The sequence below is a fragment of the Microcebus murinus genome, chromosome 7 (genome assembly GCF_040939455.1).
Source record: "Microcebus murinus isolate Inina chromosome 7, M.murinus_Inina_mat1.0, whole genome shotgun sequence".
NCBI classification, from domain to species: Eukaryota; Metazoa; Chordata; class Mammalia; order Primates; family Cheirogaleidae; genus Microcebus; species Microcebus murinus.
In genome coordinates, this window is record NC_134110.1 from 30,138,770 (window position 1) to 30,153,697 (window position 14,928).

A 14,928-nucleotide genomic window follows, 5' to 3' on the forward strand; every position below is an offset into this window, starting at 1 on the left:
AGGGGGGTTAAAAATGGGCAGTTGGCAATGACTTTGAGGCCCAGCACAGGGGAAGTGGAGTCAGGCAGCCCTTCCCTGTCCCCTGCTTGAACTGGCATTAGGAAGACAGTGTTTGTCCCCAGACTAAAGGAGAGAACCGGGTCACCAGCAGTCTCTAGAAGCAATAGGAACACCTGCACAAAGAAAAAAAAAATACTGCTGCACCTCTAAACCAGGTTCCCCCGCCCAGCTCTGCTGTCACCAGAGGTGGGCTGCTGCGGCAAACACAGTGGACATGCACAGGCAGATCACCTGGGATACGCACCAAGCACAGCAATGGTGAGAAGAAAAACAATCTTCAACCACTTCAAGAGAAACAACATCCTGAAAGAAAGGCACTGACAGGACAAAGAAAAAGAAAAGAAAACAGAAAGAGCAACTTGGGAAATAGAGTTATAGACAAATTACATTTCAAATAATTTTTATGTGTAATCTTCTGGTCATTCCGTAAATGCTACCTGGGACCACTCTGGGAGGCTGGGCTGGGCACTGGGGACACAAGGACGAAGGAATGAGCACACCACAGAAATGCAGGCTGAAGTACAGGAGGTGACGGAGGTGGAGATGAGGCCACACCAGAGCAGAATAGGGCGCTGATTCAAATTAAAAGTCAAGGGGGTGGCATTCAGGCTGAACCCTGAAGGGTACCAAGGGGCCATCAGAGGGGACTTTGGGCGTAGCATGTGGAGACAGGAAAGAATGTGCTGTGCCTGAGGACCCTGATCAGGGAGTCGCACTACTGGGCTGCCCTGCGAGAGCTATTCCTGTTAGCACAAACCTACCTGGGGAACACCTGCCTTTGTCACCCCCACTGAGTTCCCGCAGCCACCTGGATGCAGGAGGCCAACTGAGCCCACCAGACACTGAGTCAACCCGTGAGGAAAACACAGGGACACCTATGGGCGCAGCAGGGAGAAGAACATGGGCGCTTCTGCCTGCCTGTCATGGCAGGCATTTTAGACACGTCACCTCATCACTTAGCCATACATGTGTATTGAGGAAGGGATAGCCTAGTACACAGAACAGACTCAGAGAGCTGAAGTGACTTGCCCGAGATCCCACAGCTAGTAAGAGGTTCAGCCCAGTTCCGTCCCGGTGTAAGCAGGTGGATGAGCCAGTGGTGGCTTACTCTTAGCCAACTCTTGGGTCTGTTCCAAGCACTGGGAACATAGTGGATGTTTGCATGTATTTACTGGATTAATGAATGCTACATAAAATATGCCTGCAAATTTATAAACTTCATTACAAACTTTACTTGTCCATTGCTTCACCCCAGTGAAGATCCATGAGATGAAGGCACTGTGTGGATCACAGAAGCCACGTAGTCAGCCCTTAGTCACTGATTTGAGAAATGAAAAGCAGAGGTAAGAGCCGGGTTCTTTGACCTTTGATGCAGGTTCCTTGGTCCCCAGCATCCATCCACTGTAGGGCTGCTGTGTGTGTGCGCGTCCAGCTCTCCTGTGTTCAGAGGTGTCTTTTCCTTTCTGTGACAGTGGCCACAGGGATGTCCAGCTGGCTGCTCCCTGGTGACCACTTGCTTCTTCTTTTCATTTCTTCATTTTCCTTCTTTTGCCAGGGGGAGCGAGGCCTGGATGGATTTCCTGGGAAGCCTGGGGAGACCGGAGAGCAGGTAGGTGGGCTGGACCTCAACACCTAGGCTTTCTTCTTGCTCCACTGGAGGCTCCGGGGGCTTAGCGGCCAGACCCCAGCTGGACAGGCACACTCTGCCCCCATGCACTCCAGAGCACCAGGGGTCCCGGTGCATACACTCAAATCCATTTTACATTGAAAATACAATGTGTTGTCATCAGTGTAGAGGCTGTGGATGATGTGCACGTGTTTACAGTGATGCATGTACAGGAGTGACCATGGCAATGTTGTCCACAGAGTGAAAGATTAGCAACAACCCAAATGCTCATTAACAAGGAGCAAATTGAATAAATCAGGGTGCTTTGAATTAGGCAATGATATGAAGCTGCGTAAATCCACAAAGAAACTCTTAATGTGCTGATATGGTTGGTCTGTGAGACACATTGTTCATTGGGTAGTGAAATGTTGAATAATGTGGAGAGAAATGTATTTGTGATTTATAAAGGCACATCCCTGTAAGTATAAATAAGAAATTGATAACTTCCTTGCTAATTTGCCCCCAGAAGAGGATTTTTGGTGGCTGGCAGATAGGGTGAGAAGAAAACTTTTACACACTTAAATTTTGAGCCATGCGAATGTACGATCTATTCCAAAAGTAGCTAAATTTAAATATTTGAATGGTTAAAAAATTAAAATTAAATAAAAGCTAAAAACATATAGTCATAGTAAAGCCAATTAGGAAAATACAATATTGCATAGTACAATTTATCATAATATATTAGTCAATTAATATGTTCATATAAATATAAAAATTGAATTACAGGTTAAATAATTAAAGTATGTCAATTAATTATATTAAAAATAAATTAATTATAACAAATATTAGTTTAAATACACTATATTACTATAAAATAAAATAAAATTGATAGCTAATCCCATCTCCCAGAAATAATACCTGGATTTGTATCTATTGTCATTTAACAAATTAGAATCATACTATCTTATATCTTGTCCTTCTATTGTCATTTAACAAATTAGAATCATACTATTTTTTATCTTGTCCTTCCTCCCTCAACATTATATCATACACTTGTAACCTTTTTCTTAAATATTCACCAAAGGCATGACTCGAATGCTTGATTTATAGTCTATGGTACAAGTGTGCCACAGTTTATTAATTTGCTTAAAAATATCCATGGTGCTCTGGCACCAGGAATGCCTGCCCACGTTGTGAAGGCCGGGAGGGAAGAGGCTCTTTCCAAGCCAGGAGGGTGTCGAACCATCAAGTAGAGAAGTGCTGATGGCGCAGGGGGCGCAGGGAGCAGACCCGGTGCCGGGGAGCAGAGGGAGCTGCCCGAGCAGGTGCTACTGTCTGGGGCCTGTCGGTCGGTCAGATCTTTGCTGTGAGAGCGAAGAAGGTGAGAGATGCTTGCGCATCCAACCTTGATAGCATTTCTAGGTATGTCTTAGGATAAAATCCTGTAAAATCACTCTGCCAGTGCGATGCATGTTGACTGCACAGCTGTCCCGCAGACTCTGTGTTTCTGCGCTGAGGCTGGCATGGGGACGCTGGTGCAGGGGCTCCAGGAGCCTCTCCCAGCATCCTACTCCTGCAGGAGCTCTGAATGCTCAGGCTTCCTCTTGGCCACTCTTGGAAGGCTTCCGTACAGGGACATTGGAGAGAAGGAGGGGCATGTCCTCAGTGTCCCCTGCACCAACTGTCTGGGACCTTGTTTTTCCTGTGGCAGAGTCTGGGTGGCCCTTTCCCTTATCCCTGGTGCCTGGAGCCTCTCTGGCACTCGGCACCCAAGGGATTTTCAGGCTTGGTCAGGCTCCATCCTCCACACCCCTGGTCCCCAGCAGATCTCAGTTATTTGCTTCTTCTGCCTCTTGCTCACACCCTCACATCCCTAATGAAAACAGACCTTTGCTTCCTCAGAATGCATCGTCCACACTGCAGGACCAGCGCAATTCCAAAGCGGAAACCATGGAGATGTGGAGCTTGGGTTAGTTGAGGAAGAACTTTTAGTGATAAGCGCAGTCCAGGGAGTCTGGTCTAAGGGGACCTTGGCTTCTGAGGAGGAGCCCAGCTCCACACAGCTCAGAGCTGCAGTTGCCCTCCGACCTCCTCCGCCCAGCCCCCAGCATGGTGTCCTTAATGCTTGTCCTAACCCACCTTTTCTTTCTTCCTCCAGGGAAGGCCTGGCCCTCCTGGCATGGCAGGGCCCCAGGGAGAGAAGGTAAGCAGTACACAGGGCTATAATGACTCTAGACTCTGGACAAGCAGGTGCGTGAACTGCCCACCTGAACAGAGCAGGGAGATGGGCCTGGGCTACAGTTCAGGGAACAAAGTGCTCACAAGGGGTGGTGAGTTGGGCGTCAGGAACTCAGACATTTCCTGCTATCATATTTAATTTTTTCCTACCTCTAGGGATAAAAGCCCATTAGAAAACAAATATAAAATTCCTGTTATATAATACTCAGATGTATTAAAATCTTATGCTATGTAAAATGCTTTTGGGACTAAGAAAGGCTACAAAAAATAATCTTATAAATACTCCTTCTTTTTCTTTTCTTCTTCATCCTTTTCTCCTTCCCTCTGGTCTACAACATTTTACAGATTCTTTTTATCAGAATGTGAATCATGAAATGTACTAGGCATTTAATAAACAGAAAATAGAAGTTGTATTTTATCATATTGGTCATCCATTTTAGAACATCTTCCAACAAGACTTAACTAAATAAATGTGCTGCTTAGAATCTCTGTATCTCAACAGAAATAACTGCATGCAAAAATTCTTTGCAAATGGTGTGGTGCTTACGAAGGTGTATGTGAAAATAATGACCTTCCTAAGCATGCAGGATAACAAGAGAAGGTGTGATGCTGTATTCTAGATGGTAGTGGGAGGATGATGAGACACAGCCTATGTCTGAGTACAAGAGGGTGATGTTCCTCTAGGTTCCTAGACAAGCCCTTGGGAAGACATCAGACATGGGTGGAGGGGGGGCCGAGCCAGGAAGAAGGAGCCCCCCTGAGACATGAGACCCAAGCAGCATCATTTCTGCTCAGCACGGCTCACTGCGGGGTTCAGGTGAAGCTCATTGTCTTAGTCAGTCTAGTTCCCAGCATATGCTCAAAATAAGGAAAAAGGCTGCTCAGACTCTTTGTAGAAGCAGACAAGGTATATGTTATAAATAAATAAACAGCACGGGCTGACACAAACCTCAGCTTAGGAATAGGGACTAGAGAATGTTAATATCCTCCACACCTGCTCACTCGGGCTTCAGCACTAGCTGAGTTAATTATTCCTTCTCCTTCTAAGTATTTTTAGAGTTGAGATGTACATTGTTATATTATTCTAGTGTCAGGATTTTAATATATTCCCGCAGTTCCTTGACAGGGGACGCTAAATCCTAAAATAGGTAGTTTATTTCAAGTCACTAAGGGGTAATGATCCTTGAAGTTTGGATCTAGGTGATGAGTCTGTTTCCTGCTGCTGTCCTGTGTGTGTGTGTGTGTGTGTGTGTGTGTGTGTGTGTGTGTATTATAAATTCCCACTTCCACCTCACTTAGAGATCTGGTTTTGCCCCTTGTATTTGGGAAATTGCTGAGTTATCATTGTTTCTGATGATGAATGCAACAAGAGTGGGAGGACAAGGTCAAATGCTGTGGCATGATATGGGGATTTTCTCTGGAATAATTAAGAAACACAGTGAGGCTCAGGTGAGATGATGCTCCTCATCTCATTCTGAGGTAGCATCACTGGGACAGATCTTAGATGCTATACGGTTTGAGAGAGTTATTGGAGCCACAGGGGGAGATGATCTTTTTAAACTCCCTCATTTTACAGATGAGAGATGCCTCCCAAATAAGAGTTTCTTGCCCAAGACCCTGCAATAAATTTGATTATAGACCAAGGCCTGAGGTTCATATTAATAATATCTATCTGTCCATCCAGTGATCTGCCACAGATCTATCAGTGGATGCATTTTTATGCCATATTAACAGTTTTACTGGATTTACTCCATGGTTGCATTAGTTATCTATGGCTGAGTAACAAATGATCCTGAATCTTAGTAGTTTGCAAAGGCAATCAGTTATGATCTTGCACAGTTTCTGAGGGCAGGAACCCAGGGACAGCCTGGCTGGATTGTTCTGGCATGGGGTCTCTACTGAGGTTGCAGTCAGTCTGTCAAATGGGATGTAGTTATCTCAAGGGTACCCTGGGGCTGAAGAAGCCACTTCTAAGCTTACTCACATGGTCATTGGCAGGCCTCAGATTCTTGATGATTGTCAGCCAGAGGCTTTCCTGCCTCCTATGTGGGCTTCTCCAGAGCACCACTCACAAAGATGGAAATTGCTCCCCTCGTGTTGAGCAGTGAGCGATAGGGGGCACATTTTTATAACCTAGTCTTGGAAGTCACATCCCAGCACTTCTGCTGTTGATGTGGTCACATAAACGGACACTGCTGTAGTGTGGGAAGTCACTATGCAGGATGTGGCTACCAGGAAGCAGGCACTGCTGGGACCATGGCAGAAGCTGGCTATCGCGTGGCTGAAATTGGTCATTATAAAAGCATGTCACCCACATGGTGGAAAGAAATGACTGTATGAAAAACTTTTGGTTTTATTACTTTGCTAGATACTTAACCTTGAATAAGTTACTAAACATCTCTATGCCTCACGGTCCTCATCTTTAAGATAGGACATATGTTATCATAGGGAAAAAGAGTTAATCTATGTCAATGCCTTAAAGAAAGGCCTGGCAGATAGAAACTCTCATTGCAGTAACTGTTAGCTCTGTATATATAAAAGATAGCCATGCCAGAAAATACAGTACAGCTCAGAATGTCTTCTAACATTCATATATTACCAAAATATTAATAAAGTTTGTGGGAGTCGAAGAACAACTCGCTCTGCTTGGAGCAGTTTAAGATGCTCATGTGGAAGTGGAGATAAGCTATACAGGATGGATGCTGAGTTCATGGAGATTTTCATGCATTCATGTCATAGAAATGCTTGGAAATATTATAGAATGGTAAAAATGCAGTGTGTGCACATGCATATGTGAGTAAAGCATGTGCTCACGTGTGTGCACACGTGTGGGCAGTGGCAGTATGGAGAGAGTAAAGCAGAATTATATGTGCATGTATATATACTCAATCATATATCAGAAACAAAAAGGAGGTACAGTAAGAAAAATTGGCACTTGAGGTATTTGACATAAAAACATGATTAATCGGGATTTTTAGAAAAAACACTGTTGAAAAGCAAGATGATTTTCCCATGTCTTGGGCAGGGGTGGGAGACAGTGGATTTGGGAAGAAACAGTTGAATATATCAGTTTGTAACACTTGAATGTATTCCTTGTCCATGTGATATAATCCCTGATGGCAGGTGGGTCCTGAGCCATCTGCTCTACTCCCCAGTCTTACGATTTAATAGCTGCTTTCATATTTATTCAGGACTCATTCGTGCATTTGCCGACTTATTCAAAGACAGGTTTTGAATGCTCCTATGCTCCCTGAGCTAGGCTCTAGGTAAAAGGAGAAGTATGTCCCGAAGCCATATAGGGCCATGTTGGCTGCTAGTGGTGTCCTTGCTTGAGCTGTAGGGCACTGGAGTAACAGCACTAAAAGTTTCTCTATTGTCATGGTTGAAAAACATGCCCCATATAGAACCAAGATGTAACTTGCACCCTGGAAAATCTGGTTGAGCTGCAGCCATTGTAGCCCAGGTGCCCTGGGGTTACGGAGAAGGAAGCACAAGACTTTTGTATAAAATGACTTAAGGAAAATGGGTGGGGATCATCACAGCAATTTTTAGGTATTTATTTGTAAAGATTTATTGAATGGTGACTATGTACTGAACCATGAACTTGAGGTTCATGCTAAAAGAGTTCATCTCTGTTCTCACTGTGCCTAACACAGTGCCTGGTACAAACAGGTGCTCACTGAATAGTGGACCAAGGGCTGTTCTCAGGTAGCAGACGGCTCTGAAAGGCCACGAGGTATTCAGCAAACACCAACCAGATCTAGGTATTGGGCTGGATGTGCACAAAAGAGAAAATCAGACTCCAGCCTCAAGGAGCCTGTGATCTTGATGCAGAGATAAGAACAGACACCGAGGCTTTGAGAACATAATGAGAAGGGGAAGCCCAGGCAGAGCGATGACTTGGGTAATGGAGCACAGAGAAGGACATGGTTCCCCGGGAGGTGGGAGACGGCAGAAGATAATGGCATCGAGTCGCCATGTTGAAATGTTCATTATTTCTGTGCAGGGTGATGTGGGGCCTGCAGGACCTCCTGGAGTACCGGGCTCTGTGGTGAGTCACCAACAATTGGGACCAGGGACCCGGCACAGGTTTCCTGTGCTGATAAGATCAGGCTGTCGGCAGAGTCCATACCTCTAAGAATAGGGTAGAACTCTACTAATGACACAGTTGGATAGAAGGCTTTTAACACTAAAGATGGCATAAAATCAGAGAAAAGTCAGGCCTGCTGCCTTGCAGTGTGCCATGTGGATCCCCTTAATGGAGCTGAGAGTTGACTACTGTTGAGAAAATGAGAAAATGCCCACACCTTGGCTAACACTTGTTTGTCTCTCAGGTGCAGAGAGAAGGCCTGAAGGGAGAGCAGGTAAGGGGCATGCAGGTCCTACCAGTGTGGGGACTTAGGGTGCAGCAGCAGTAGAAACCCCATGAGCACACCCACCTGCTGAGCCCACGTGGAACCTTGCAGAGACTCTTAGTTTAGCTTTCTGCCAGGAACACAAATGCCCACACTCACACCTATGGGTCCCTTTTGGGAATTTGGGAAGTAAACGCTGAGTCAGGAAAGGGCCATAGGGGTGGTGGCCCTGGTCATATGTTGGGGAAGTCATGGCTAATGTGTGTTTGGTTTGTGTTACCAGGGAGCTCCGGGACCAAGAGGTCACCAGGGCCCACCTGGTCCGCCAGGAGCTCCGGTAAGTCATCCCTCTCCGCTCTCCAGGGTTTGCTCTGAATACCTCCAGGTCTGGAAAATAATATTCATTCCCACTGCTGAGCACCATGTTATCTCAGATGCCTCCACATCACTCAGAGTAGTAGGTGCCATCATGATTGTCACTTATATGGGGGAAGCTGAGACTTCAAGAAGAGAAACAACTGGCCACAGATTATACAGGCACCAAGCATGGAGCTGGGACAGAAGCCCGGGCACCCTGCCTTCAGAGGCCCAGGCCCCACACAGGCTATCACCGGGGTTTCCAGGCATTCAGTCTGGAGTTTTAGTTTCCTTTCAGACAAAGAAGAATAAAAAAACACTGGACACTTCAATACCAATTGAATCACTTCCAAGGCATGTTCACTTTTCCCATGTTTCTGATTGATTCTGACTTTGCAGTGGCATGGAACACTTTAGCCTTTGGTTTCTCCATCTGTTAAGAATTTAATGGTGTGTAAATAGCCATTTGGAAAGAGGCCATTCAGAGGGCCCCTGTGATCATTTTATTATATGAGTTCACAGACTAAGGACAATTAATAAGAATACAGTAAACTCCATGGGGTCCATGCTTTAACATTGCTTCTCCTGGCAATGTGCTGCTGCTGCTTTCAAGTTAATACAGTTTATTGAAGGAAATAAAAGGACTCTTATTTAGAAATGTCCATAAATCATATGTATAATAAGCTATTGAGCCCCATTCCTTATTAGAATAAATGTATATGATTTTGCTGGGGTAAAACTAGAAGAAACTTAGATGATACTTAATTCCATTATAATTAGAACAATTTTATATCAAATATTTTGGATCAGAAAAGCTACCTTCTCTCCCTATAATAATTCCAGGGCTCAGCTTCTAGAGCTGCCCACCCTTGTTACACCTGTTATAACTTCTTATTTAAAGAAGATAATGCAGGCGATGCAGTGTGCTCTCAATATCTAGCTTGCTATGCAGATACACATATATATTTCAGATATATTATCAGCAAGTATTGAATGTCTATATTACAGCATATTTTCTTATGAAAATATATGAATATTAAGTCTGCAGGGGTGAAGGTGTTCCTTTTCATCTTTTGCTAGTGCAGACATTGTTGACAAGAAACATTGAGTTACTTGCACAAACTCACACAGCTATTAAGAAGCAAAACTGAACTTGAACCCAGGTCTATCTGTGCGGCCCATGCCCTTGCCTCACTGAGTGCACAGTGCAGCAATCCCTCCCCTGAGATGTGTACAGGGGACTGACTTTACTTCATGGTGCCCACTAAGAAATAAGGAGCTACAGATGCCTGGCCCTGCTTAACTGAGAGGTAGCCTTCTTGGCCTCTTTCTGGGATGAGACTATATGAACAGTCCTCACCTTTTATGCAGATTATGTTGTGATAAATGAAGGAGGGAGAGAAGGAAGAAACCCTAAATGTGACCACTTTATATCAAGCAAAATATTAAGGCTGAAGCTATGTAAACAAGGAAATAATTTCAAGTGAACATTTGCAACCTTTAGAGGATTAATGAAAATTCCCTGCATGTCTCATTTCTGTGGTCCTTTATGCAGGATGCGGGGGGAGTCTGGAATCTCCCTACATCCAAGCAAAAGAACCTGTCAACCCTGAGGCCCAACAGAGCTGTCCATGGTCCTGAAGATGGCCCCTAGACTGAGATACTCCTGGTAGACTGGGATTTAGTATAATACATAGTGTTGGTGATAAGATTCCCTTGGGCAGACTCAAAAAGCAAGCAGCCTAGCTAATGGCCTTGTTAAAGGGGACAAGTAATGAGAGGTCCAAGACTATAAGATTCTCAAGGCCAGGACCAATATCTCCCCCATGTCTAAATCCACAGGGTTCATCACATGGTGAGAACTTAACACATGCTTACAGCAGGATGGCCCCACAACAGGTATTCAACAGCAGCAAAAAATAGAACCTGACTGCAAGTGTGAGCTTAGAGAAACAGGGTCATGGAAGCCACTTGGGATTAGGAGACAGAGCACCTGGTTTTATGTCCCAATTTTTCTAAGTAATTTTGAACCTTTGGTGACATTGCTTTATGTCTCTGATCCTTATTTGATTCATTCCTAACTTGGACATTGTCATAATCACCATCATCATCATCTCTTACATGAATGTGCTAGAGGGTTAAATGAACTAATATCTGAAGCAGTGCTCTACGAAGCCTTATTAAGCCCAGCACTGATATCAATTGTTATTTCTATCTTCTTTTGAGTCCCCAGAAGCACCTGGCTCTGCAGAGGAGTCACTCTCTAAATATTCATTGGACTGAATTGAATTGAGAAGTTGGCTTCAGTGACTTCTGTTGAGAATGGAAAATTTTGAGCTTGTGTACAGCAGTTCCCGAGAGAGGAAAATGTATCCCCTTCTCTAAATGAAAACAGTGCACGGCATTCTGCATCCAAATGCTGGCATCTTTCATCCTTTCCCTAAGATGAAATAGGCTCTGGTGTTTTGACCAGTGTCTGGTGGAGCCACCAAGGGGCCAGCTGGGCAGATCAATGCCAGGCGCATCTTGACGCTTAATGACAACTCAAGACTGCAGGGTCTTCTCTCACTGTGTGTCCTGTGCTCAGGAGAATCTCATGTGAGGAAGGGAGATTCAGACCCTTGATTACTGCAGTTCATGCCTTCATTTATTCATTACCTGGCGTTATTAAGAGAGATGACCTTGGACCTAAATGCAACTTAGACATTTAAAGTTATGCAAATTTGCCAACAGTAGCAATTAGTGTGATATTATTTATTGAAGATGAGGAAATTGAAGTGCAGAGAGGGCATTTCTGGCCAAAAGTCACGTAGGAGAGGCACTAGAGCTGCAGCTAGAGCCAAGGGCTTCAGTTTCTGCTCACATTTGGGCCTCTATGGTAGGAGTCAGATGCTGTCAGGATACTTGGATGTAGGGTCACAGGTTCAGGATCCATCCTTCATGAGAGCCTCATCATTGCTGAGGAGATAGTGTGTTAGCCTCATGCCAGAGAGGAGGTAACAAAGTTCAGCAATGGCCAGGTGACTTGTCCCAGGTCACGAGCAGATGCAAGGCAGGGTGAGGAGGCCATGATTTGAACTAGGTCAGCATGATCCCTCCCTGCACTGATGCTCCTTGTTTAATTGAAATTGATCTTTCCTAGGAAATTTCATTTATTTATCTAGATTATCATGTTTTGCATATCACTGTTGCCTGAGAGTCAGATAACCCAAGCCTGTTCTTTATGAGCCCACAAGCTACAAGAGAAAGGGCACTGGACTTAGAATTAAAGACACTGGGTTCTGGACAGTTCTTCCCTATGTGCCTTATGCAAACCACAAAGCAAGCTATCTGGTCCTTACTGTACTCACATGTAAAGTGTGAACAATGTCACCTACATTCGAACTATTAAACATGCTTAATTAGATCAGATAGATATACATGTTTTTAAAGTGTTACACATTTGAGGGAATGGGATGCCATTTCCCTCCTGACCTCCCAATTTCCCTATTGGAATGTGATGGGGTTGCACTATCCAGTGAGAGTGAGATATCAAAGCATAATCTATCTATGCCCTTGAAACCTGCAGTAACCATTCTCTCTCTCTCTCTTTCTCTCTCTCTCTCTCTCTCTCTCTCTCTCTGTCTCTTTCTCTTTCCCTCCCTCCCTCCCCCCTGAAGGGTCTGATGGGCCCAGAAGGCAGAGATGGACCTCCTGGTGTGCAAGGTCTCCGAGTAAGTAAACTGTGTTTTCTTTCTGGTGCCTTACCTTGTCCACACAGGTCCCAATTTTGTAAGGTCATGTAGAGATGATGCCAGTTTTAGGCACTTGGAATGAATGTTGAAAGTAGACAAAGGGTTGGATTCAGTTCATCAAATGTGGTTGAGGTCTTGCCATGTGCTCTGCCTTGAGCTAGGTCCCTGGACATGGAGATGAGTGTGTTGTCTCTCTGGAGTCATGTTCATAGAGACAGGGCACTCCTGTGTGATCAGAGCCCCGGAAGAGGGAAGCCCAGTGGTGAGGGAACACAGGGAAGGGGCAAGTGACCCAGCCTGGGAAGCAGCCAACGCTGCTTGAAGGAAGTGACATTTGAGCCAAATCTTGAGAAAACAATGAGAGAAAATCAGGGTGAAAGGATAGAGAACTGCATGTAAACATCCATATCATTTTGAATATCATAATGTAACATTCCATTTAACTTAATTTAATTAAGCAACTGTCTTTTTATCTAGACTGTTCACAACTTATGGGTCCAATTCACCAGTAAGTGAAGCTCCTGATACAATGTCATGTGTTGTACCAAGTGGGGAGTAGAAGCACACCTGGGCGAGATGCCCACCTGAGTGCCCCGCAGCAAACGAATGGGGACTCAGACCCAATTCTGAATTCAGTTCCTTCTGGGGTCTCTGGCACTGAGTAGGGACTCAACTCACATGTGTTGACTATGACCCAGAAGGCACTATCCAAGGGCACAACCCTCCAAAGATGGGATGGGCAGCTCTGCAGACTAATGAGATTACTGTCCCTGGAGGTTCCCATTCACAGGCGAGATGGTCACTAACAGGTGGGTGGGAGTGGGGGTCCTGGCACCTGGAAGAAGAAGCCCCAGTCCATTTGTGGCTTCTTTTAGCCTGTAGAATCTGTCACATGGGGAAGTGAATGGTGCCATGTATTTTCTGCAGGTTGACTCTGTCTAGGGGCTGAGATCAGGACCTGCCCTTACCACTCAACACAGGCTCCAGCCTGTCCTTACTCACCTGTGAACTTCAATTTTTTCTTTTTAAACAACTCTGCCTCCTGTAACTATATCAAATCCTCAGGATTCTCTAAGGAACTTCTTTTGAAGGCCAGGTGAATAGGCATCACCAAGACATGTTAGGTGGGAGAAAGTTACTTGTCTTGTCTTCCCATTTGGTATCCCCAGCCCTGGCCTCAGTTTCCCTGTATGTTAAATGATCAGGTGGGTAGAAGCCAGGTTGTTTCCTCCTCTATGCAGTGGGAGGACCCAAAACTTGGGAAAGAGATGCTCAGGGTTTGAAGCTTTGCTCCACCTCCTACCAGCTGTGCAACTTTGCCTGTCACCTCTTCTCACCAGGCCTGTTACCTTCTTGTTGCAGTGGGACAGCATCACCACAGGCAGAGTTGTTATGAGGAAAAGTGCCCAGTAAAGGTGCTTGGCTCCAGGGTGGGCAGCTAGTCATGCCAGCTGTTGCGACTCTCATTCTCTCAACATGCTTCTGCACAATCTTCAGAGAAAACAGCAATCTTTGTATGTCTGCATAATTAATGTTTGTGTGAACCTTGCTTCATTTTGCATTGAACTGAAGCAAATGTTACTTTTCCTAACATAGCATTAGATGGTAGGTAGAACTGTTTACATAAAGACAACTGCAAAGGTTTTTAAAAGCTACATCTTTATCTAATTTACTCTTATTTATCAGGGGAGGGAACTTGCTTGGCACTTGCTGGCCAGGCCCACACCTTCTTGGACATGACTTCCTGGAACTTCCCAAGTGTGGTTCCCAGGGATGGCTGTTGTCATCATCAGAAACACTTTTTACCCCTGTGAACAATACCAGCCCCTCATGCCTTGGGGCTTGGCCTGGTCCAAGCTTAACACAGCCCAGGGCCTTGGAAATTGGGCAAATACAGCAAGCGTGGAGATTTGAGCACTAAAAGAAGGAGACCCAGAGAAGGGAACGGGGCAGAGGGACTGGGTGGTGCAAGGATGGTGTTAGGGTGGGATACGGCACTTACTGGGCTCCAACTACATGCCACCCCTCGAGGTGCCCTCCCTTCACCACACCCACAGGTGAAGGGTGTACACCAATGTATCACAGCTACCCGCCGCCTCTCAGGAATTCACACCTAGGACTGCCAGTCTCCAAAGCCTGACTTCTCCTTTTCTCCTTTCTTTCCTTCTGGGTTTCAGTCTGTCAACAAAGGTCACATTGAGTTCTTACAAAGCACGGGGACTCTGAGAAATGCTTTGAGATTTTCTGAAAAGATTAAGGTCTCAATGACCAGGAGCTCATAGTCGACTAAGGGACTCAGTGCGTAGGAACAAATGACCCAAATGTCTCAGTGGAGACTGATGGGGATCATGGATGTTTGGAGGAGGAAGGGAGCTCAGCTTTCCTGGGGACAGCTGGGAACCAGAACATCCCAGGGAGAGGCTGGTATTTGAGGTGGCCTTGCAGGAGTGGGCAGGTTTCAGCGGGAGCCGTTGGGAGCCTTGAAGTCAGTCATCTGGATGCAGGAAGTTTCCCTGGAAAGGTCTGCCTACCTCTGCACACTGGCTGCACCTATCTGCTTGGAGCTGGGCCTCTTCTC

The 14,928-nt window shown here is 45.4% G+C and overlaps 1 protein-coding gene across 1 annotated transcript in view; it reads left to right on the forward strand.

The window, feature by feature from the left end:
• Positions 1-14,928, forward strand: part of COL22A1 (collagen type XXII alpha 1 chain) — a 274,147-nt gene that overhangs the window by 125,278 nt on the left and 133,941 nt on the right. The window contains exons 17-22 of the mRNA XM_012735953.2: positions 1,616-1,669; positions 3,825-3,869; positions 7,911-7,955; positions 8,239-8,268; positions 8,543-8,596; positions 12,276-12,329. Of these exons, the coding sequence (XP_012591407.2) occupies positions 1,616-1,669; positions 3,825-3,869; positions 7,911-7,955; positions 8,239-8,268; positions 8,543-8,596; positions 12,276-12,329 (282 nt within the window). The remainder of the gene's footprint in view (positions 1-1,615; positions 1,670-3,824; positions 3,870-7,910; positions 7,956-8,238; positions 8,269-8,542; positions 8,597-12,275; positions 12,330-14,928) is intronic.